This window comes from Chaetodon trifascialis, chromosome 14, assembly GCF_039877785.1.
Source record: "Chaetodon trifascialis isolate fChaTrf1 chromosome 14, fChaTrf1.hap1, whole genome shotgun sequence".
NCBI lineage: Eukaryota > Metazoa > Chordata > Actinopteri > Chaetodontiformes > Chaetodontidae > Chaetodon > Chaetodon trifascialis.
In genome coordinates this window covers 25806252-25829394 of record NC_092069.1, presented here as the reverse complement: position 1 = coordinate 25829394, position 23143 = coordinate 25806252, and the positions used below count along the sequence as shown (strand labels likewise).

Below are 23143 nucleotides of genomic sequence, written 5' to 3'. Positions count from 1 at the left end.
GGCGTGTCAGCACAGGCGAAAGCACCCAGAGCTGTGGCTCAATGTTTCACTGGAAATGAGTCACACAGGCTGGACTGAGGACACCTGCTGCCGCTGAGGCCGAGACAGATGGACACGTACAGGAATCTGACTTCCTCTTTGTTCTGATCTCAGTGTCTTTGGTCCCATCTTTCTTAATGAGACTTCAGTCCACATTTCGCTGATCTCTCAGTTCTGACTGTCCTTTCCTCTTAGCAAAGGGTGGAGCTCGTTTTGAGGTCAAATCTTGAGGTTCAGACATAAGCAAGTTTGAGAGGTGACAGGTTGCATATAAAAGTCAACGCAAAGACAGAAGTGGGTGAAAAAAGGACACGAATTCCTAAACAGGCAAATTCAGATAAAGTCATGTTTAGAACTGAAGCACCTGATGAACTTTGACCTTGCTAGCTGCAGCTAATGTACGCACGGTGTGTACATGAGCTGTTTGTGTTGAATAAACACAGACTGTACAAACAGCTCGCTGGTCCTCTCAGTCTTAATGGGAAATGGACTGCAGTTATAAAGTCCGTCTCCAGCCCACTGACCGCTCAAAGTGCTTTACAACATATCAACATTCGTTCAGTCCAAAGTGCCCCGTGATGATTCTGCGCTCGGCTGTTCACACATACGCTGCAGCATCCGGAGCACATGTGGCCTGTGGAGACCAGGGACCAAACCGCTTCTGGATCACGGCTCAGAGAGGTTTCAGCTCCAGCATTTAGACAGCATGCAAACGACATCAGCCAGAGGAGGATACTTCAGTGGAAGTCATATTTCAGGCACCTAAAGTGACGCCTCAGATGGCAGTGAGAGCGTCCTCGGTTCAAACCGGAGGAAGACTGCAGGTTCTGTTTGTTTGCATCCAGTCTGGAGGATCTTCTTCTGACTCGAGCAGCTGAGGAAAAGCTGAGGTTTTATTTCATTTGGCTCAGCTGTGACTGAACTGTGCCACTTCAGATTTGGGTCAGCAGGAAAACGTCAATCCAAACAACTTTGAGGCCTCGTTCACCCACAAAACTGCAGGCTGCTGCCGCCACCTGCTGGACCACTGAGGACTCACAGCCAGACTGAACTCCAGTGAACTTTTATTACTGATCTCCATGAACTGATCAGCTATGAATTATATTCATCTGATCTAAGTGGAGAGCTTTAGGGTCTCATGATCACATCCTTGTGCTAAATATTCAGTTCTGTCTTCTGTCTTCTTCTAAGATCTGTCTTATCTATATAATAAATAAATAAAATTTAGAAATCAATGATTTCTAAATCAAAATACGTCTGGAGTGAATAATCAGTTACATTTGAAATGGTTATCATGACAATAAAAGAAGAAGATCAGTGTGAAAATGACATGAATTCTCCTTTTATTGGAAAGAACTCAGATTAAACAAATGATCTTTTATTATTATTATTATTATTAAAGCTCAATTAAAGAATAGTTCTATTTTATATCTTATTATTAAAAATAATAAACTGTGAAAACAAAGGTAATCGATGGCGATTCGCCAGTAAAAATAACCAAACACAAACAGAAAGTTTGGTTTGACAGCGAAGAACAACATCCGCCATTTGTCCGGCTGATTTCTTGTTCCGGCGGAACCTTTCATTGAGGAAGGGTTCCCACCCGGCTGTAGATATTGAAACACGGAGTAACGCCGTATCCTACACGCGTGTTGTGACAGTGGTGTGATGATATTATCGGAGCTTTTCATGAGTTTTTTGACAAACGTTCATGTTTAAATGGTTCAGAATATCTCCAGAATGTTCTGTGCTGTTTGGTCCAAAATGGCGTCCAAGTAGAAAGTTCGCCGTTGTTTTTTCCTTGTGTGGAAATTTCTAGCACGTAGGTAGGTTCAAAATAACAACACACGACAGATAAATAACAACATACAACACAGGAATAACAACACGTAACACACAAGGACAATAACTGATTTACACGGTGACTGTGACCCGATTTCTGCTTGAATCAGTCAAAAGTGAAGAGGCCAACACCAGACTCCCTTTCAAAATGTGTGTATTTTGTGTTTAACGACAGTCTTAATTACATACTGAACGCGACTTGTAATCTTTACGAACTGGTGTGCTGCTTTGCATGATTCGGCACTGTTTGAATTCACCAAACGTTTTCATGTGATAAACTGCAGTAAAAACTTCCTTCAGTTGTCATGTGTTGTCCTGACTGGATGCCGAACTGCACAATGATTTGTATTGATTCCTAAAGCATCAAAACTTCTGTCCTAATATGCACAACCTTGGACAATAAGCACTAATACATTAAAGGATCTGAGTTTTGAACTGAGTCTTGCCACAGAAGCGGAGGCGACGTTTTGACCAGATGTTTCTGTCATGTTGTACTTGTGCGTTTATACATTTACGTGTGTGTTGTTCTGAGACTTTGGATGTGACATGAAGCTGCTGGACGTCTGAAACTTTAATTCTGCAATCTTTTTGTCCTGTTCAGTCTGGTTGAATCTCATCAGGCTGAGCTGCCATGAACGGTCTGGAGGACAAGCTCAGAGGTCTGTCCCTCGCTCGGCGGTCTCGTCCAGAGGAACCCACCTACCTGCTGGACGTCGCTCTGCAGCCGACTGGCCTGCTGGCCGTCACCTGCTCCGACTTCACCATCCACCTTCACAACAAGGACACTCTGAGCCTGGTGGGGGAGCATCGGGGCCACAGCGGGCCGCTTTGTGGGGTCGTGTTCTCCCACGCCTCCCCTGACCTCCTCTACTCTGGCTCTGCTGACGGGACGGTCCGGGGGTGGGACGCCCGCCGCCCTGGGACAGAGGCAGCCCAGATCTTTAAAAGTGATCCGTCACACAGCTACTGCAGCTTCGACCTGAGCTGCGGCGGCACACTCCTGTGTGCTGGCACGGAGCAGGTGAACGATGAAGACAGCTTCCTGGTTTTCTGGGACGTCAGGAAACCAGGCGCTGGGCTTCTGGGGGCGTATTCTGAGTCGCACAGTGACGACGTCACACAGGTGCGCTTCCATCCTCGAGACAAAGACCGTCTGGCGTCCGGCTCCACAGACGGCCTCGTGAATGTGTTTGACCTGAGCCGGGGGGCGGAGGAGGAGGCCCTGCTGGCCACCTGTAACAGCGACTCGTCTGCCGGCTCGGTCTGCTGGTCCGGAGCAGATTACACCCGGCTGCTGTGCCTCAGCCACGACGAGGGGCTGCACCTGTGGGATCTGGGTCAGCTGGACACGGACGAGCCGCTGACCCTTTTCAGCACCTCTGACGCTCGCAGCCTGACCCCGCTGGCTGATGGGGGGAGCGTGGATTACCTGGTGGGGGGGAGGTGGCTGGAGGAGGCCCAGAAGCTGCTGGTGGTTGCGGGGATGAACGGCGGGAATCTCCACCTGATGGAGTGTGACGGTGGGGGGCTCCGTCCGCTGAGGAGCCTCGAGGGCGGCCACACCTCCACGGTGCGCTGCTTCCTGTGGGACGCGGCGGAGGAGGCGCTGGTCACCGGGGGAGAGGATGCTCAGCTGTTGCTATGGAAACCAGGAGGGGAGGGACTCACGGCAGGGAAAAGGTCCATGAAGAGCGAATCAGCTCTGAGACTCAAATCCAGGCCGCATAAGAAACACGGCTACCAGCGAGAGAAGAAGGCAGCAAAGACGGCGTCTGAAGACACGGAGTCATGACTGCGTTCATCTCTGAGAGGAAGAACGTTCAGACTCCATGTTTTCTACACAGAAAGGATGTTTTGTTCAGGACATTCATCAGGAGAGAGAAACCTTTCACAGACTGATCCCGCTCAGCGTTTGGTCGCTTCCGTTACACCTGAACAAAAGACACATTCAGGTGTTTCCTGTGGAGGTGTGACGCAGGTCAAAGTTCACCTGTCTTCACCTTTGACCTGGCAGACACGCTGGTTTGACCAATAGAAACACTGATGCACTGAGTTTTGAAATGAAGAAATGATCGTTCTGGCTTGTTTTAACATCATTTTTGGTCCATTTTAGATTATGAACACAAGCTGTCGTGCACTGTTCACAGCCTGCGATCGCTCCGATCAGTTCTGGTTTATCACGCCTGCACTGACGTGATCTGCAGACATGATGTGGCTGATGGTGTCTGACCCACCGGCCGACTCTCGCTTCAGGTCGTGGCAGGTGGGCTACTTTCGGCCCACCTTCAGGTGCGGTCTGGCCCCTCTGATCACATTCTGATTGCAGGGCGTTCGACACACATTGAAAGCTGCTTTAATGTGCGTTCTGATCCAGATCGAATGTTAGCTCGAGGTGGAGATGTGGTCTTCGCTCACAGCTCTAAGTGGGACTTTAACACGTCAAAGGTGTCAGACTACTTTTGATTTTTACGTCATTTTGTTCCTGCTTTGCAACACACAAAGGAAACACAAGAAATGCTCCAGAGAGACCCACAGAAACAGACAAAAAAAGCATTTAGAAATGGAAAAGAGTGGTTTTCTCTTTGTGAAGTTTGACTGACGATCAGTTCAATATCAACGCTGTCAGTCATAACATGTTGTGCACTGAGTGTGAAACTGGGCCACCGCCGAGCTTCCTCTGATCTTTCATTTTTAAAGAAGAGTTTTATCACTTTGTCAAAGTGTGCGTGATTGTGAACGTCTCTCGGCTGAAGCGGCTGCGGTTCCTTCAGCGGGACGTCGATACTCCGTCGCATCCTGGAAGTCAGCGGAGCCGCAGCAGGATGACGCTGAGGGTCCAGTGTGTGTGTGTGTGTGTGTGTGTGTGTGTGTGTGTGTGTGTGTGTGTGTGTGTGTGTGTGTGTGTGTGTGTGTGTGTGTGTGTGTGTGTGTGTGTGTGTGTGTGTGTGTGTGTGTGTGTGTGTGTGTGTGTGTGTGTGTGATCCTGCAGTGACTGAAGCAAAGTCTCCTTCACATCAGAGACGTTGAGCGATAAGTCTGTCTGGTGACTCAGTGATCTCTGTGTGGGGTTGTATTTATTCTGCTTTACGCCGAGCTGTAAAGGAACAAAAGGCATGTTCATATGCTGATGAGTCAGGCTGAGTCACTGATTTATGAAATCCAGATGAGCAGAGGAGCTTCCTTCACAGCTCATCTCTCAAAGCAAATGTCCAGTATTTCACCCCTCAGACCAGCAGACGAAAGCATGTCAGGAGCAGAACAATAAAAACTGGTGCAAATCAGATCAAGATTTTCAGGAATTTCAAGTCCCGTCTCTTTTTTTTAAGCTTACCTTTACGACAGATTTTTGGAAAGATCACAAAAATCAATCTGTGAACTGGAGCTAACCCTGCAGACGCTGAAAGTAGACTGATGTTCTATTTATTTATTTATCCATCTGGAATCTATTGACTTTACTGTTTTCTAAACATGCTGTTGATATGATGCATTTATTGTCCAAAAGATCAATTTTGAACCTTTAGGTTAGTCGTCCATAAAAATGTTTAAAATGTTCTTATTTCATGTATTTAGTTGGAATTGAGAAGAAGGTCTGTAATTCTACTTTAGTTTGTGTGCTGGGATTTTTAAATAAACAGCTGACCCCTTCAGCCGTTTCACCACTTTACTCAAGTACTGAAGTATATTTCTGAGGTAGCTATACTTGAATATTTTACTTTTCTGCCACTTGATACTTCTAATTCAGAGGATTTTAGAGAGAAACGTTTATATGACACACGGTCAGTTCACACATTAAGACTTTAAAATCCTTACTGAGATGATGTAGTGTCATACAGTCAATGAAAGCTCCATTAGCTGGTAATAGATGAGTTTTTTGCTTTCTCAGTTTGCAGTAAATGTTAATTGCGCGGTGTAATGGCTGTTTAAGCCTCACTGCAGCTGTGCAGTTCTGTCCTGGAGGCCGACAGGTGATCCAGTCCAGCCAGCTCTGTTTATGCCTGCTTTCAGGTCTCCATTATGGATGAAATGAATAAATGAAGTCCTGACACGAGCCCGCTGTAGCTTTACATGAAGCACACAAACGTAGAAATAAACGCAGCGTGTTGTTGGAAGCTGCTGAGCCGCTCGTCTTCGCCACAGAAACACTGGAGGGGCTGAAAAGTTCTGTTTCTGCTTCGAAATGCTGATTACATATGAATGCATCAGTAATGATATTCCAAATTCATAATATATAATTACGCAACATCACAAGGCCTTATTGCCTCTGTTGTGTGTGTGTGTGTGTTATAGTACAGTACATTTGTTCTATATTATTGTTTTTAAACTTTTAACCATTCATTTGATTTCTTTCTGCAAAATTGGAACACTGAATATTTTCTTTTTATTCAAGAAAATAAAAGCACAGCCACAGCTGAGCAGGTGAGGGGAACAAGCTGCCCCCCCTTCACCCCCGCATGCACGCCCATGGCCGTGCTGTAGCATTAGCTTTATTCATAGTAGACCTATATTATAGTTATGTAACTCTCCTCCCGCGAACATATCCTTCGCGGGGTTTGCACGGAAATCCATCCGTCCTCCACCCAGCGCTGAAGCGGGCTGGAATATAACACACGTACGGCGAAGCGGGTCCGGTCGGCCGTCAAAGTGCGGGTAAAGAAGTGAGGAAGCGAAGGGCTGGGCCTCGGACAGGTTTAGCCTCATTCCAGCACGCTGTGTGGCGGAGACTCCGCGCGCACACACGCACGCACACACACACACACACACACACACACACACACACGCACACACACACACACACACACACACACACACACACACACACACACACACACACACGGCACTTTCCTTTCTGCCCCGATCTCTTTCCTTGTCCCTTCTTCTCCACCTAACCGACGGATTCAGAGCCTCGTTTCCCTCTGCGGTGATTGACGTCGCCCGATGTCCAATCGTAACGCCTGACAGCGCTCGCGGCAGCCAATCGCCGTCGTACGTCGATCTTAACCCGTCAAGCACGCTACGGTGCGTTTCTGTTATGTGTGCCATGGTCTCAACCCAGCAGTGTTGACAATAGGGTGAAAAGAAACATCCCTGAATCATAAACGAGCTAAGGAAAATACCAAAATCCAGGGGTCTGGGGAAGACAAGCAATTGAATCAGTAACAGGAATGTAATTGCGTTAACCTAATCGTTTTATATAGCCGCATTTTGTTATTAATGGGAGTTTGAGGATTATTCCGTTGGAAGGAAAAAGGTACTCGTGGGTTTGGCTGTTTCAGGCCAAATTTTCCTGCTGTTCCGCCGCTGCTTGGGAAAGGCTGTTCGCACCGAGCTGGAGGTAGCCTAACAGATAGCCCGATAGATTTCCAAACATAGGATAACTCCTCGCCGCCGTCTCCGTTGCGAACCGCAAAGGATCAAGGTAAAGTAGCCTACTACAATTGGAGGGCTAACAGCCACTCGGTCGGCTGCAGCTTCTCGGGCTCGGGTCGGGACTCGGGACGCTGTGTCTCCCAACCCAGTCGGTCTGTCAGTCTTTGAACGCTAGCTAACAGTAGCAGCATTAGCACTGCCCCTGTATTTACATCTGGGATGATGGCTGATCGCCCAAGCCCGCCCAGGTAACGTTATTTTATTAGCACACATGTAAAATTTAGATTTGATCTATTCATTGTTTTCATGTCAGCTTCTTGTGTTTCATTTGCAAGATGCACTGAACGCTAGCTGGTGGCGGCTAACGAGCTAAGGCAACATGTTCATTTTGAGCTAACCCGCGATAGCGGTAGCTCTCACGTTAGCTAGCTAGCTAAAATGCCGTTTTCTGAAATAAAGCTTGACAACTTTGGCCAAGGGTTAGATTATCTTCATGTTTAGAATTTTTAAGTGTTTTTTGTCCATTGTGGAGACAACTAGCTAACAGTATTTACGGTAAATTCACATGCTTTGTAACGGTTAATCGGTAAGCTATCGTTGCTAGCTAGCTAACGTTGCTGAGGTTATCGCGCTGTCAAGTTTTGAATATTATGCTGCTTGCTGCTGCCAGGCCCAACATGGCCAAGCTAACGCCAGCTCTCCTAAACGGCTTGGTTTTTGACCTTATGCAGTCGGTGGCCTAATTTGCTTCCTCATCTAACAACAGTAAACATGTAACATCAAATTACATTGTAAATAGATATAATCTTTATTATATTATTTGCCGTGGGTGGTGGCTGATGTGTCCAGAGTGCTGATGTCAGGTTACGGGCAGGTTTGCTTAGAAGTAAATGCTGATGTTTTAATCCTCGTGGGTTGAAAAAGCTCTGTGAATCTGCTCTGAGACAAGTTTCGCTTTCATGTCAAGTGAAGCCAACTGTCAAATGTGTGATAGTCCGATATGGACTTTGACTGGCTTTGCACTAAATTTCTGTGTCTGATATAGTCCCACCTGTAAATCTGCCACCGGCCCGTCATGTTTTCTTGCATTGTTCAACATCTGGTGTCATGTGTATAGAGAGAGCTCATCACCGCTAATGACACTGTAGTAACATGGATGATGACAGGCAGCATCAGTGAGACCTGCAGAAAGATAAACATAATGGCTGGTGGAGTGTGCTGGACTGAGTGTAGTATAGAGAGAAAAACAAGCCTCTTGCTCAAACGCTTACCTCTGACCTGTCAGTCATGTGTGAATGATAGCAGCATGTCAGAGGCCAGGTGTGCTGTTATGCATTACACGTGATGGCATCTGTAGTGCCTGTGTGTGTGTGTGTGTGTGTGTGTGTGTGTGTGTGTGTGTGTGTGTGTGTGTGTGTGTGTGTGTGTGAGAGAGGTTTTGTGTAGGTGTACCTGTAGTGTTGGTACAGACACAGACTCATCTTCAAGCTGCAGCTTAACATCTCCAGTGTTTTTGGTAACTGTGGTGTAGTAACTACCTCTTCCTATCTGCTCTGTGTGTCTGTGTGTGTGGTAGAAAGTTGCTTTGTTCGTCTGTTCTTGACTGTGTGAACAGTGTAATTATAACATGAGTGTATCACACCAATTAAACGTGCTGTCACATTGCAGCATTCAGCCAATCGTGGCAACAGGAGACTTTCTGAGGAAGTGGGTAATAGAAGGATTTGAAATAGCAGATCTGGGATTCATACTGATGTAGTTAGTGCTGGGACCACTTATCTGTTATCAGTAAATCTTAGAAATGGATACGTAACATAATCTGTCCTTTTTATTAATAATTAATATTTTCTTACTATGATAGGCCTGAAACTGGCCTGGTTCTGGTTCTGGGAGTCCATCATGGCTGCAGAGTTAAAGGAGTTTTGGCTTCATGTGTTGCTTTAAGGACGTTTCTTTTAGCGTCCTGTGTTGGTCATGAATGATGTTTTGTAGCTCCTGCTTCTTAAATGCTAACGTCAGGATGTGACCACAAACGCTGCATATTAATCTGTTGAGCGTGTGCACAGTTCACAGAGCGATACGATTAGCCGGTTGACAAAAAAAGTATTCTCCAACAATTTTCATAATCTGATTATTATCTGAATAATTTTTTAAGCAGAATGCCATAAACTCTGGTTCCAGCTTGTCAAACGTGGATATTTACTGGTTGTCTTCGTCTTGTAAAAGCAAACTAAATGCTTTTGTGTTTTGGACTCTCGGTACGATGTGAAGACATCACCTTGGGCTTTAGATAACTGTGATGGGCATTTGTCACTGTTTGCTGACGTTTGATGACCAAAAGTTTCATAACTGTGAAAATAATTGGCAGAAACACTGATTCTTGTGTTCGGTCATTGTGAATGATGCTTTGTCGCTCCCCTCTGAGATACACTTAGTATCTTAGGATTTTGCAGTGGATGAATATATTCATCATAATGTGAGGCTGTGTGTTCTTCCTGGACTTAACGTCTACATTTCACTGCTGAGTGAAATCAGGAGTCAGTGCCTCCACCTGCCTGTTCATTGTATTCACCTTAAGTTTGTTCCCTCCAATCACACGTGAGTTCAGGTGAAGTGATGCAGAGGTGATACTCATACCCAGTGAAGCCAAAGGTTTTTGCAGCTCTGTGGGGTTTGAGTTTTCACATTAGAGCACAGGCGAGATCCTTGAGCGTTCCCGCTGCCAGCCTCCTTTTTATCTCCCGTGTGTGTGTTCCTGTATGTGTTTGTGTGTGCATTTTGTTCCCTGGCTTCTTTCTCTCTGCCTTGCCGTTGCCTATTTGTTGACTTCCTGTCGAACAGCAGCTCCCTCCCTCCCTCCCTCCCTCCCTCCTTTTCCTCCCTTTCTGTTGCTCTCCCTGTTGTTCACTGTGCCCCCTCCTCTCTCCTTCCTCCTCGTTCTTTAATCCCACCCTCCCCGAGCCTGTTTGGATGTCATCTGGTCTCTTATGTAAGAGACAGGGGAGGGGAATGGCTTTGGTGCTTGGGTGCCATACGCCTGACCAGCCGCCGTAGTCTCGCTCTCCCTCGTGTGTTGTGGCGCTGGAGTGTTTTCGCCATTAGCCGGCTGACGGAGAGGTAGACAGTGAGGCACTGATGGTTGTGCATGGGGATTCCAGTGCCCCTTTGCACAGGTAAGTGGAGCTGGACTAAGTCTGTTTGCACTGTTTTAAGATTTTTCTGAGGGGGAACGGTTGTAGTTTGTCCACTGGTGGCATTCACCAGGTGGCGTAAGCATAAAGGCTTTGACAGCTCTTTGAATATTCATTGTTGCCACTGGTGATGAAACTGTGAGTTGCTCACTCAGGATGAATTTTTCTCTTCGCTGCTCATTGAGATGTACAACTTCACAGATGCATCCTAAAAGGCAGCAGACAGGATCTGTTTGATCAGAGCTGAATGAAGCTGACTGGCTGGATTTAGTCATCCTTGCAGAGATTGAAAGTTGAATTCGGAGGCGGTGCGCACGTGAGGATAGTATTTCAGAAAGTCTTTCTTTATTTGAAAACGGGGCTGTTTCTATCAGCCGCCCCTTTCCCTGATGCTGTGAGGCTTGATTAAAACAGTACAGCACACGCTACTAGAACCACTGCTAACAGTCACTTTCATTATTGTTTCATCTGCTGGTCATTCTCCTGTTAAATCCATTTATTGCTTTGTTTATAAAATGAGTCCACAGTGATGTCCTTGGATGATGTTTTTTCTGACCATCCATCCAAAACCCAGAGAAACTCAATTTACAGTGATGTAAAACAGGCGAAAGCAGCAAATGTCCACTCTAGAGACATCAGAGGATGTTTTTGCTCCAACAAAATGACTAAAACGATTTGATTGTTCAAATAGTTGCAGAATTTCTTGAGCATGATCTAATCAATTAACCAGCTAATTGTTTCAGCTACGCATCATTCTCTCTATTCTTAGACACTCAGTTAGGATGAGGAAAAATGGGCAAAATAATCCTGTGAGTGAACTCTTTTCGACATTTGAATGCAGCTGCTGCTTCTCACCATCATCTCAGTTTTACAGGAGTGAAACCTGACAGTCACAAAGGTGTCAAAGAGTGCGTACGTCAGGGCTGTTCGCGATAAGCCATTAGCCGGAGATAATCTCAGAGCGGGGGTGATTTTCAGAGGCTCTGGCCTGCTTTGTCCTGTCTCTGCGAGGCTCGGCTGCTCACGGTGAACAGGTGTCCATGTCTCACTTTGCAGTTTTTGTCTTCTCGCTGAGGCTCGCAGTGAGGCTGAGATGCTGCCGGGACTCACTTTGTATGACATTTGAATAGTCCTGTGCCAGAGTTTGAAAGGTAAAACGGTCAGCTACATGAGGCAACAGCATTTTTGTTCATGTGCTGCACAGTTTCCATTAAGCTTTGTGTTCAGCCACAGGTTCATTTTTCCCACACAGCTCCGACTGTAGAACACAGCGGGACCTGCAGAGTGATGCCGACTCACCTGCCAGACAGGCGGGTGGAGGAGTTAAACCTAGCAGCCACTGAGTGTTCAGATGGAGGTATTTTCTCACCCTGGTGACGATCCTGATGCCCAGTAGAAGGCGTTCGTACAGCTGGATCGCTAAAGCTGTGTGCTTATGAAAGAGAGGACAAAGCGCAGTGTTGACAGATGACTCATCAGCAACACATGTAATTCATTTTATCATGTGTGAATCTGTGTCTGCAGTGTATAGCTGTAAATCAAAACAATATCCCTTAAGCTGCAGTCAAACGAAATTTCTAACGACTTTTATGTGTATGTGTAGGGCTAAAACCGAAAATGATTTGCACTGTCAATCAGTCTGTCACCGTAGCGCCTCGTCCTGCCGTGCCTGAAATGAGGGACGCCTCTGCCAGCGTCTGCTGCGTTCAGTGGAAGTGTAATATGAGGCTTATTCAGCTTCGCTGTGTAGTGAAGCAGCAGTATTTGACACAAAGGTATTTCAGCGAGCCGATTGTTTAAACCGTCTTCTAGCAACTACAGTCGTAACGAGAGGAGACACGTCCGGATTGTCACATGTTTGTGTCCTAGTAATTAATCAGCAGCATGTTGCTCTGTCTGGGGAAAAAGAAAACTTGTCATAAGTTAGGAAAGTAGGGCGCTTTAGCACTTCTGCTAACCAATTTCCTGGGGGAAACCTGAGCAGGGTCCAGATATGGGTCTGGGACAGAAAAGAGCAAGGATTTGGTCATTTCCAGCTCCTGAGTTTGGGACTTCTGATTCTGATGTAAAATACCATGAAAACTAGAAACAGACCATCTCAGCTGTGTAGGAACTCTGATGACTAATCACAGTTTTCAGTCTTGATTATCATCTCCGTCCACTTACGCTCACATTGCATGGACACCCTGACAGTCTCAGACCACAGGTAGAAGTGAGTCTGCTCTGCAGGCGTTAATCACTGTTAAAAGTGCAGGATATGATGATGGATGATCGGCTGCGCAGCCTCATGTCGCTCCTGAAAGGCTTTCACTGTCAACCAGTGGCGTCCATATCCTCAGGCAGCAGGAGTGTGTGTGGGCGCGGGTGGTGTGTGTGTCCTGGTGCGTCCACAGCTATGTACGAGGCCTGGCGGACATACCGTACAACTGCCTGTGACTTTGACTGAGCGTTTGAGATGCAGCCAGCTCAGACTACAGCCTGCAGCGTCTCATTCACGTCTTATTATGTAACGATGGTTTTGCTGGAGTAGTAATTCATTTCTTGTCCGGCCTTCATGTCATCCAGCCTGGTTGGTGTGGACTGCATCAGGATCTTTGTTCTCCCCTGACATCAGTGTCTTCAGTTACTGTTGGTTTTGGAGGAGTCTAGACATGGAAATTGTGAAATAAAACTTGGTGACGCAGAGAGGAAGTAAAGGACGACACTTAAATTGCTTCACTGTGAAGTGAACTGAAGTCCGTAGATGAACTCCAGCCTGAAGAGGATCTGATGGTTTGAAGGTTGATATTGATGCTAGTATTTGAAGTCAGAGTGAAACATCTCGATCGATCATGAGACACTATTATGCAAAATGTTAGCTTGATATGTGTATGCATATTGACGTGCTAGCATTACCACGTTTACAGTATTTCAGTTAAAACTGTCTTTACTTACTTACCTTTATTCATAATGGTATGTTGTACGGTTTGACCTTAGCTGCATGGGTTGATTTCATCCAGGTAGTAAAGAAGCAACAAGCTAAAATGCTAAAAACTTAATGTAATGTAATGAGCATCGCAGTATCGTCAGCCGGTTCGTCCTTCCCTCCGGCAGCTGAAAACAAATCTTTTATTTTTCCTCTTGGGAGTGGTTCAGAAAAGGAGTCCAGCGGTAGTTTGCAGTGAGAAGTGTGACTTCTGTTCCGGCTTGTTTCTGTTGTCGCGCCTGAGCGGCCAGTGTGTTAGAAGTTTTCTAGTCGTAATCAGCAGCAAACACGCAGCAGTGGACGTTTCCTCAGCTTCCGCCTGCTGCGGCGGCGCCTCGAAGCCGCAGAGCAGGCTGCATTGTTGTGGGCAGACGCTGGTGTTTTTGCTGTGGGGGTGTGTTGAGTGTGATGGTCCACTGGCAGGTAGGAAGGCGGTGTGTTTGTGTGCTGCAGCCGGGCCTCAGCTCAGGCCTAAATAGTCTCCCATGCTGGGAAAATGAGGCCGTCTGTTGTGGCTGCACAGGTTTGTCGAGCCACATGAAAAAAAGCAGTCAGTGGGCACGTTGAGCTGCATGATAATGACCAAACACAACTCTCTCTCATTTATCATGAATGATGCTTGAGTTTAATAATGTATTAAATAACTTGGTTCAGTTTATTGGTTCTTTTATGCATTAGATTTATTCATAATGCCTTATTTATGTATTTAGTATTGAACACTGCAGGCCTCCGTACATTCAGAGGGCCGTAAAACGTCTTCAGTCTCAAGGCGTTTTAATAATGGAGTAACTTTAACAGTCAAGTTCAAGGCATAAAGAGAAGTCTTTTACATGAGCACCACCTGATTTATAGGCATTGAATATTATGTCCACGTCCAGTTAAACATATCAGAAAGTTGATATTTGCCTTCAAACATTCACACCAGCTGAAGGCCGGGCTCAGCTCTGCGAAACGGTCGATGTTCTGTGGTTAATCGCTCAGCCCTCAGTGGACTGAGAGCTCTGAACGCATGTCGAATGTGATTGTGTTAACCGCTCGCTGCCCTCTGTGTTTCTCCCAGCAGGGCTATGTCCTCGGCAGCCACCACGTCTCCATCTGTGGACAAAGTGGACGGATTTTCACGGAAGTCTGTCAGGAAGGCCAAGCAGAAGCGGTCGCAGAGTTCGTCCCAGTTCCGCTCTCAGGGCAAACCCATAGAGCTCACGCCCTTGCCACTGCTCAAGGGTAAGAGGGGAGGAGGGGGAGGGTGGGTGTCATGTGGGAGGCTGAGGGGGTGAGAACTCAGCCACACACTAACATGAAGTCACATCATGAAATCTACTTGCAGCTTTGTTTCAGTTCATTCTGAACACGTCACAGACGCGTGAACAGGCGTGTCTGACAGATGAAGCCTGTCCATCAAAGTCTCGCTTCATCAGTTTCAGTTTGAACTTCTCCATTATTGAAATTAGGCGTGTGCTGTCACTTCTTTAGAAATTCAAGGTAGCTTGAATGAGAACTAACGTGTAATCTGCTCTAATCAACCTGAACTCAACCCATTTTATGAGCCTCTATAACTTTAAGCAGTCCCAAAACCCACTGAGCTAATGAGCTCCTTTAAGGTGGACCTGTAGGGACACCCTGTGGTACATGGACTCACCCAGTCGAGGAGAGCCAGTACAAATGTTCTCGTGTGTTTGCCTTGTTTTGTCAAGAGTCTTCAGTGAATTTTCAACATGAGCGCCACCTTTACCCCAGCTTGTCTTTTAGCCTGTGAACCACGCGCCGAGCGGCTGTTTGTCTGCTGTCTGTCCCCTGAGCGCGTCTCTGCCCACAGATGTCTTCATGAACTGTTGAACTGTTGTGAAACTGGTGCAACGTCGACCGGAGCTGCTAAACTGGAGCCAGTTCATGTTCCTGCTTTGCTTGTTCCAGGGACGAGCTCTGTCTGACTGCTGCTGTTGTTGCCATGCCCTGCTCCTGTGTGTGTGTGTGTGTGTGTGTGTGTGTGTGTGTGTGTGTGTGTGTGTGTGTGTGTGTGTGTGTGTGTGTGTGTGTGTGTGTGTGTGTGTGTGTGTGTGTGTGTGTGTGTGTGTGTGTGTGTGTGTCAGCTACGTGCCTGGACAGGTATATCATCCTGGTGTTCACACAGGGCAGGTCATGCTGCTGTCTGTCTGTGTCACTGACAGAGAGAAAACCTGTCTTCTCGTTGTTAGCGTTCGTGGACTCTCGTGTGGTTCATAAACATGTCGTTCAGGTGCTGCTGAAGAGTTTTGGCTTGTGTCAGAGCCGTGACAGATTGTGTTTCCTCATCCTGTTTAATGTGGGCTGAAATAACCCAGTGACCGAGTGTCCTCGCTGATCCTGCATGAAGAAAAGTTTAAAAAGCACAATTTGTGTTGGACAGCATGTTTTTTTTAACTCTCCCGTCTTGTTAATCATCATGTGACCCCTTGGATTCATCTTGCGACCCCTTTGCGGTCCCGGCCCCCACATTGGGGACCGCTGACCGAGATGTTGGTTGATGTAAAAACTGATTTTCACCCAAATTTTATTTAATGATGCTTGTTTTTATACTTTCTAATGGCCGCCACCTCCTGACGTGATGCCATATCGTCTGTGACTCGTCAGTCCAGGAATGCCGGAGTGTCACTAAGCAGTGGAGTGTGTTCACATATCACACGGCAGATCATAGTGCGTGGTATGCAGCTGGGTGTAGTAACACACAATGAGACACCACCTCACATTTCACTTGTGTAAATACAGCAGCGGCGTGGTTTGGTGGTGATGGCAGGAATGTTGCCACACAGAAACCAGACAGATCCTCCACCTGTCAGGGGTTGGTAGAAACCACTTCCTGGTTTCTTCTCCGGCTCAGCCTCCACCCTTCCCCTTCACAGAGGGTGGGGCTTACATTCAGGACAGGAAGGGAGTGTGTGTGTGTGAGCATGTTCATGCCCCACTTCCACTTGTTGTCCTTACAATAAACATCGACATGCTACCAGCACACAGCAGCACACCTGAGCTCCACCCTCACACGCTGACTCGTGCTGATTGGATGAACTGACATCAGGAGCCAAACTTAGAGTCAAACCAGGCCAGTTTGAAAGAAGAAGAAGAAGAAGGGCAGCGCTGAGGTTCCTAGAAAGCACCATGTCTCATTTCCCTTTTCTGTCCATCCACTCCAACTACTACACCTGCATTAACGCAGAGAGCAACATTTTTATTAAATACTGTGATCACAGTTATTGATTTATTAAAACTTCTCAGTTTGTCTTTTTAAAGTACAAGCAGTAAAAAATGTCCATTTTTAACAAATTTGCACTAGTACGTCTCCTCTTTATGACTTTGTGGCTCAGCTTTCCGGCCAGCAGTGCAGGCGATGAATAATTTCCCTTGTTTGATTTCACGTCACAGTTTCTCCAAACATGAAACAAAAATCCGCTTTTAATGAATGAATCATTTCTCTTTCACAGCATCAGATGATTCTCGTAATCTGTTGCTCTGAGTTCCCAACAGTGTTTGATTTTCATTGAGTTAAGAATTGACATTGTATCAGTGCAACAGGCTTTTCTGTGCATTCATAAAACGTTGACATTTTCAGATGGTGCATTTAAGTCTTGTCACTGTCGAAGGACAAATTGTAAATAAAGGTGAAGCTGTAAATCTGAAGTCACCTGTCAGTATCCTGATACTCTGGCTGAATTGCTATTTCATTTGCATTTTTAATTGATGAACAAATAGATGTGAGTGGTGATTCAGAGGTCTAGAAGCAGGCTGAACCTGCTACCTGTGACTGAACTTTCAAATCTTGTGTGCGATTTTCACAGGAAACGGTGAATCATCTCGTTTCCATGGCAGCTAACAGTGTGATGAACTGTCTTCTGTCAGGACATCCCGCCTAAGAAGTAAATAAAAGAGTAGCACTCACTGCAGTAGTATTTCTAATGTAGGTTGCAGTTTTAATTGCGTACTCGTACGGTGAGTTTGCCAGCAACTCGTGCCGTATGTGTAACGGTCAGAATGTGCTTTCAGTTCTCATCATGGCGTCTTACAGCTTGTCCTTTATGCTCGTGCTGTGTTTATCTGAGGCTCGCTGACTGAGCCGGCGCATGGTCGGTCCTTTTCATCACCTCCCTGCTTCAGTTTCACACGTTCGCCTCACATTCACACAGCTCCCACATTTCTCACCTCTCCAGTGCAGTCACAGTCTGCTGCTCCGCGGAGCTCCTGCTTCACCCCGCACGGGCGTTTCAGGAGGCGCTCGCTTACGACGGAGCCGGACCGGCCTGATTTAGAAACATCGTTAGAAACACGTCACAGATAGCAGATTTCACTGCTCGCTGCTGTTCCCTGTCTGCTGCCTCTCCGCTGTACTCTGTTCCTGCAGAGACAGACTGTACAGTATGAGGCGAAACACAGTGCGGAGAAGGTTTTTCCATCATTTCCAGCCACACGTTCGTATCATCAGCGCAGTCTTGATGAGCTGAGTTGGAGTCTGCAGCTTCGTTCCCAAGCTGTGATTCAGGATGAATGTGGGATAATGAGGAGCTGGAAGTCATCTGCTTCAGCTTGCAGGTTGTGAGATGGAAACAAATGCAACAATTCACAAAAGTAAACTGGAGGCAGTTTTTATTAAAGGTAACAAAACAAATATTATAGACTGGCTGCAAAGAGTCAGACTTGTTGAAGATCGTGTGTCCTTTTGTTCGTCCTCCGTGGCTGAAATGCAAAAGCAAACCACAGCCTGGAGTCCATGAAGGAGCAGGAGCGTCTCATTTATTTCCCAGGACTTGGATCAGGATACCTTCCATCTGGTCACAAGACAGCCCCTCTAACCTCTGAGCCTCCCTGCGCTCCCATATATGACTGTAAACCAAGTGCAAGAACGAGGATTAAGTTGGCCTGTTCCACTGGTCTGCTGTGAACTTTCAGCCATGTATAAATAGTGGACTCTTTGTGACAAATGCCAAAAGTCCCCTGTTCAACCACCAACCAGTAAAATTGAATTAATGAATGCAATCAACCATTGTGGACGAGCAGAGCCGACCTCAGACGGCCGTAACACATGGCCTTCAGACACGCCGCACAATGGCTGCCTTTTGTCGTCTCCTTTACTAACAGGCTCCTCTACCTCTAATCTCTCAGCATTATATAACTGGCAGGCCGATGTGCCGGCCAGAGCGGCGCTGTGCTTTATGAACTGGCTGGCGGTCTCTGAGGCCGCCCCAAGGCTCGACCCATTTGGGAATGTTTTACAGCAGCGTGCAGAGAAAGAGGTCAGGCATATATATGTGTGTGTGTGTATATATAGAAATATTTGTATTTTTCAAGATCTCAGTGTTTTCTAAGATTGTTTTCCAGTGTTTATTCTATTTTTATTCCCTACCTCCATGCCGTTTTTCGTATTGTAGATGAGATATTCTTTGTTTTTCCTTTAGATACTCCCCAGACGTGCCTGCTGCTCCTTTGAAGTTGAAATTCCTCTTATCCTGTTGCGTGTGTGTGTCTGCGTGTGTGTTGCTGCGTGGTATTTCAGGCTTGTTTGTTTTATATAAGAAAGAGAGGGGACACAACAGGTATTTTTTATCTCTAGGACGCTCTTAAAAACCACAACTTCCTCTGCTTTTGAAAGAGGATTTCCTGTTTTCTTGCTTTCTGTTCATTTTTTCGTCCCTGTAGAGGACGCTGTCATGTATTGTGGCAGTGGGGATGTGATTTCTGTTTTTTGTGTTTTCAGGCAACAAAGCAAACCTGTTGTCCTGCTTGTCCTTCATTTGACCTTTTCTTGTTGGGATGCACATTTCTCTGCTTCCTTCCTTCTTTGTAATGGAGGCAGCTGCTTTGCTGTGTGTCTGTCCCCTCATTTCCATAATCTCTCTGCGTTTACCTCCTGCCTTGAGGTGCACATGTACACAGCAGCAGCAGAGGTGGGCGTTTATCTGGACAGCTGTACTCTGCTTGCAGACCGCGGAAGCACATCATCAAGATGCACAAATCACATCTTTTCCCCCTCCTCCTCCTCTTTCTCCTCCTTCTCTTTGTGGGTTAGTCACCGTCACAGGTCAGGCTTCAGCCAAAAATGACAAGCAGGGTCTTGGTGAAGCACGGTGGATTATATAAATCCCGTCGTTGGCAGTGCAGCTCATTCCTAGACGTTTAGAGGAAGACGAGGAGGGCGCAGTTTCCTCAGGGGGATCCCTGGGCAAACGGATGACGCAAGCAGAAGGAATGTTCACAATGGACCCAGTGGATTTCTCTTCTTCGTCAAAGCCACGCCCCTGCTCGGCAGAGAGCGAGGCTTTCTCTTCACGCTGCCAGTCAGTCAGAGCGTTCAGTGGAAAAACCTGCGTGAACATACTAGTCGCTGCTGTTTGTACTAACACCACTGGTGTGGTGTTTCTGAAGCAGCCGGCTCAGAACATCCAACAGGATATAATTCCATTCATCGTCAGAGGAACCCTCACGGGTTTGGCAGGAGTGCATGTTTTGTGCATGTTTTGGCGTCTTATCATGCAGTACGGTGACTCTGAAGCCTTTGACCTGGATTGGCTGAGAGGTGCGTTCTGTCACAAGCTGCAGCAGTAAATTTTTCCTCACTTAAACTGCCATCTGTCATCTGAAATTCATTCAATACCACATGTCAGTCTGGGTAACGGCCCATGAAATCTGCAGTTTGGTGCATATTTTGGTTTTGGGGTCGGGTCTGGTTTGTTTTTAGAGCTTGTGCTGGTTTAAACTGGGCAGACAAAGCATATTAGTCAAAGTATACACATGAAGCAACGTGAAAGCAGACCTTAAAGCCCTTTAATCGATGGATTCAGTTGATGCTTTGGCAAAGGGTTAAGCCTGTTTAGTGATTTCGACAACTTCGGATGCACCGTCTCAGCGCACAGTTTGGTCTGATCCATCAGAAACGCTCATTACAGCGTGTGAGCTGTACGTTTAACGGCTAACCCAGACAGCTGTCCAGATGCTCAGTTCTCCTTGGCTGAATTGTATTTCACAGGTTATGTTCTGCACATGCTCAGATTTGAACCCGTTTGGAGTGAAACAGGCCAATTTCACAGTAATGTCTCTTTCACAAAGTGTATAGAAGCAAAGAAACGTGACGACAGAAACATCCCGTCCCAAATGACTGAGGACACTCGTACCTTTGACCTGACGATACTATTTGAACTCCATTATGAAAAGGAAAATGATGCCCCCAACAACTGCTGGCAAACTGCCCTTGAGCAAGGCTCTTAATCTGCGAGCGCAGATTAACACAAAGTGGGAACGCACGCAATGTGAAGCAAAAACAAATTACACGGACACCCCGCCAGAGTCTCCTGAATCGATAAAGGTTGAATAAAAAGCCCAGAAAGTGAAGAATGGAAAGGGAAATTGGACGCAGTCCCTGCTCCTGCTGCCTGTGGACCCCCTGGGTTTTCTTCTTTCAGGGATTTTTGTGCTGCAGCGCCTCGTACATGTGGATGGTGAAAAGTTTTCTCCAAAGTCATGAACATTCATAAGAGGAGGGCCGGAAAGATCGCCAGCAAGCTCCCAGGTTAGCGCCAGGGTTGGCATAGCAACAGAAGAGATCACATTGCCTGGATGAATCCAGCCTTCGTGCGCCTCGGTGTGAAAAGAGACTGCAGTGATATTGGAAATATACAGTAGGAATTACATAATCTCATTTACATACATGCTAGCGTTGCTACAGAGTTTAAGATTTGCTGAGCGTTTCCACAGAGATGTTCGCTTCAGGAGACAGAACAAGGAAAGCAAACAGAGAGAGGGAGAGGTGAAGAGGCTCGAGGGAGACCTGGAGGAAGGATTAATGCACTGAGGCCGAAGGAGGAAGAGGAGGGGAGGAAGATGGTTCCTAACAGCCAAACATAAACAAACCGAACTCGCTCTCCGGTCAGGAATCCGTCCTTCATTCACTCTATTTCTCCTCTCTTCACATGCAAATCAGCAGCATTCAAACAGTTCAAATTACACATGACGATGTCAAGAGCATATTACACAAAGCAGAAAGCTGAAATGGTCCCATCGTGTTGGATTTCACCCCAGATGTGCCCGTAAAGCGTTAGAGACCCTCAACAGCACAAAGAAAAGCATAGAACTTGTTAATCAACCCACAAAGTTTCTTTCTTCTTTCAGCTGTCGTCAGTTTGAAATACAGACGTTATGCGCCCAGAAATGTTTGTGCAAACTTAACTTCCTTTAATGTAAATGACTTCTCAGAGTCTGCAGCTTTAGGCCACTGTAACAAAAAAACAACAGAACAGCGAATTCCCTCTGAAACGTGTCCATGATAACATTTTAAAGCAACATGGTCAGACCCACCGCCTGTGCGCTCTGTAACAACAGGCTCGGTCAACAGGAAGCAGTAGGTCACATGTCACAGATGAGCTCGTTGCAGACACCTGTGTCCCCGGCCTTGCAGGTAGCAGTTGTCTGTTGAGTCTCCGTCTTTCGAGCCCATGTGCCCTGTGTCTTATTGTTCTTATTGCAGTCTTTATTGAGGTTGAGTTGGGCTTGAACATTGTTGAACTTTCACCTCTCTGAATCTGTCTCTTGCAGAGTTAAAGGATTCTATTTGCATGCAGAAAATTAGAAAGTAGGAAAATGATAATCTGAACTCGTTTGCCTTTCCTCAAACCAAAAATGTCGACAAGTGCATGAAGACGGAGCTGCTCGTTTGTTCTCGGAGGGAAAAGGACGCTCTCCACCGGTCGGAGTTGTTCCTCTTGGCCGTTCAGGCTGGCTGTTAAACTGAAAGCACCTGAGTGAATTTGTAGTCCGCCAACGTCCGTGTGAGGAGAGGAAAGAGATTTGTGAATAAGAATCAGCTTCCCTGTCCTCCTTCTGCACCTGTGACTTGCTCCCAGCTCTCCTGGAGGTGCTCTCCTCTCATTCCACGCTGACTTTAGCTGCTGTGATGTCTCTCGACCCCCCCCCCCCCCCCCCCAAAAAATCACAGATGCTGTGGCGTAAATGGGAAAAATCTGACAAACGCAGCCTGTTGGATCACAAAAGTATCTGATTTCAATGGCAACCCGGGCTAATGTGGGCCAGCCCTCATGTAGCCGAGCATGTTGTCGGCGTTTTCGACCTGAATTAAGTTCCCTTCACGTCTCAGGCTGGCTGCCGTCCTCACGTAGGAGGGCCGATGTTCCTCTGACCTCTCCGGGCAGCAGCTTTTTAAAAAGCAAGGTGCAAAAAATAGAGAGACTGAGATGTACAATGCTGCACAGCCCGCCCCGTCTCTCTGCGCCACTTCCTCACTCTGTCTTTGGCCAATGAAGCCCACCGACCCTCTGCCTCATCTTCCCTCCCCTCAGGAGAAACCCGATCCATGAGGTGTCCCTTTACATTTTTCCAGCCCCACTCGCTGCAAACAAGCCACAAGAGGATCGTGGGGTCCGCTAAACTTCTCTTGTCCACATGTTTGGCTCAAATCCGCTCGCACCGCAACGTTAATGCCTGCCGTTTTCTGCTGTTGGCGTCCAGCAGGAAGAGGAATCCTGATTAAGTGAGCGACAGCGTTGGTGAATGTGTGTGCATGTGTGGGGGTGCTCAGCAGCGAGCACAGAGGCACTGAGTGTTAAAGTTAGCCTCTGCTGTCAGGGGCTGTCGCCGCTACCAGCCGGCCCAGCCTGTCATGTGTGGGGCAGATGGAAAGGTGGACTTAAAATGGACTGGGAATGGTAACAGAAGACGAGTGTTTTCACTGGCTGAGAGGAGAATGGAAAGTTCACTGCTGGACTGA

The 23143-nt window shown here is 46.8% G+C and overlaps 3 protein-coding genes across 9 annotated transcripts in view; 2 read left to right on the top strand and 1 right to left on the bottom strand.

Moving 5' to 3' along the window:
- Positions 1-20162, bottom strand: part of nubpl (nucleotide binding protein-like) — a 113933-nt gene extending 93771 nt beyond the window's left edge. Inside the window, exon 1 of the mRNA XM_070978790.1 lies at positions 20156-20162. The gene's annotated coding sequence lies outside the window, so the exon portion shown is untranslated. The remainder of the gene's footprint in view (positions 1-20155) is intronic.
- wdr89 (WD repeat domain 89) lies at positions 1849-3673 on the top strand. The gene is made up of 2 exons (XM_070978600.1): positions 1849-1865; positions 2502-3673. The coding sequence occupies exon 2, from the start codon at positions 2513-2515 to the stop codon at positions 3671-3673; it is 1161 nt and encodes a 386-aa protein (XP_070834701.1). The 5' UTR covers positions 1849-1865; positions 2502-2512.
- Positions 6895-23143, top strand: part of ppp2r5eb (protein phosphatase 2, regulatory subunit B', epsilon isoform b) — a 40146-nt gene continuing 23897 nt past the window's right edge. For 2 of the 7 annotated variants that reach the window (XR_011603026.1, XM_070978783.1), the window contains exons 1-2: positions 10236-10421; positions 14465-14628. Coding sequence is in view for 6 of the 7 variants with exons in the window: in XM_070978783.1 (XP_070834884.1) it covers positions 10384-10421; positions 14465-14628 (202 nt within the window). In the remaining variant the exon portion in view is untranslated. Of the gene's footprint in view, positions 7497-10235; positions 10422-14464; positions 14629-23143 lie in introns of those variants that run through there. The other 5 variants (XM_070978788.1, XM_070978787.1, XM_070978786.1 and 2 more) reach the window with 5 other exon arrangements.

What these genes read in the sequence shown, in the direction of transcription:
- wdr89 (XM_070978600.1), top strand. Translation starts at nt 2,513, where the DNA reads ATGAACGGTCTGGAGGACAAGCTCAGAGGTCTGTCCCTCGCTCGGCGG.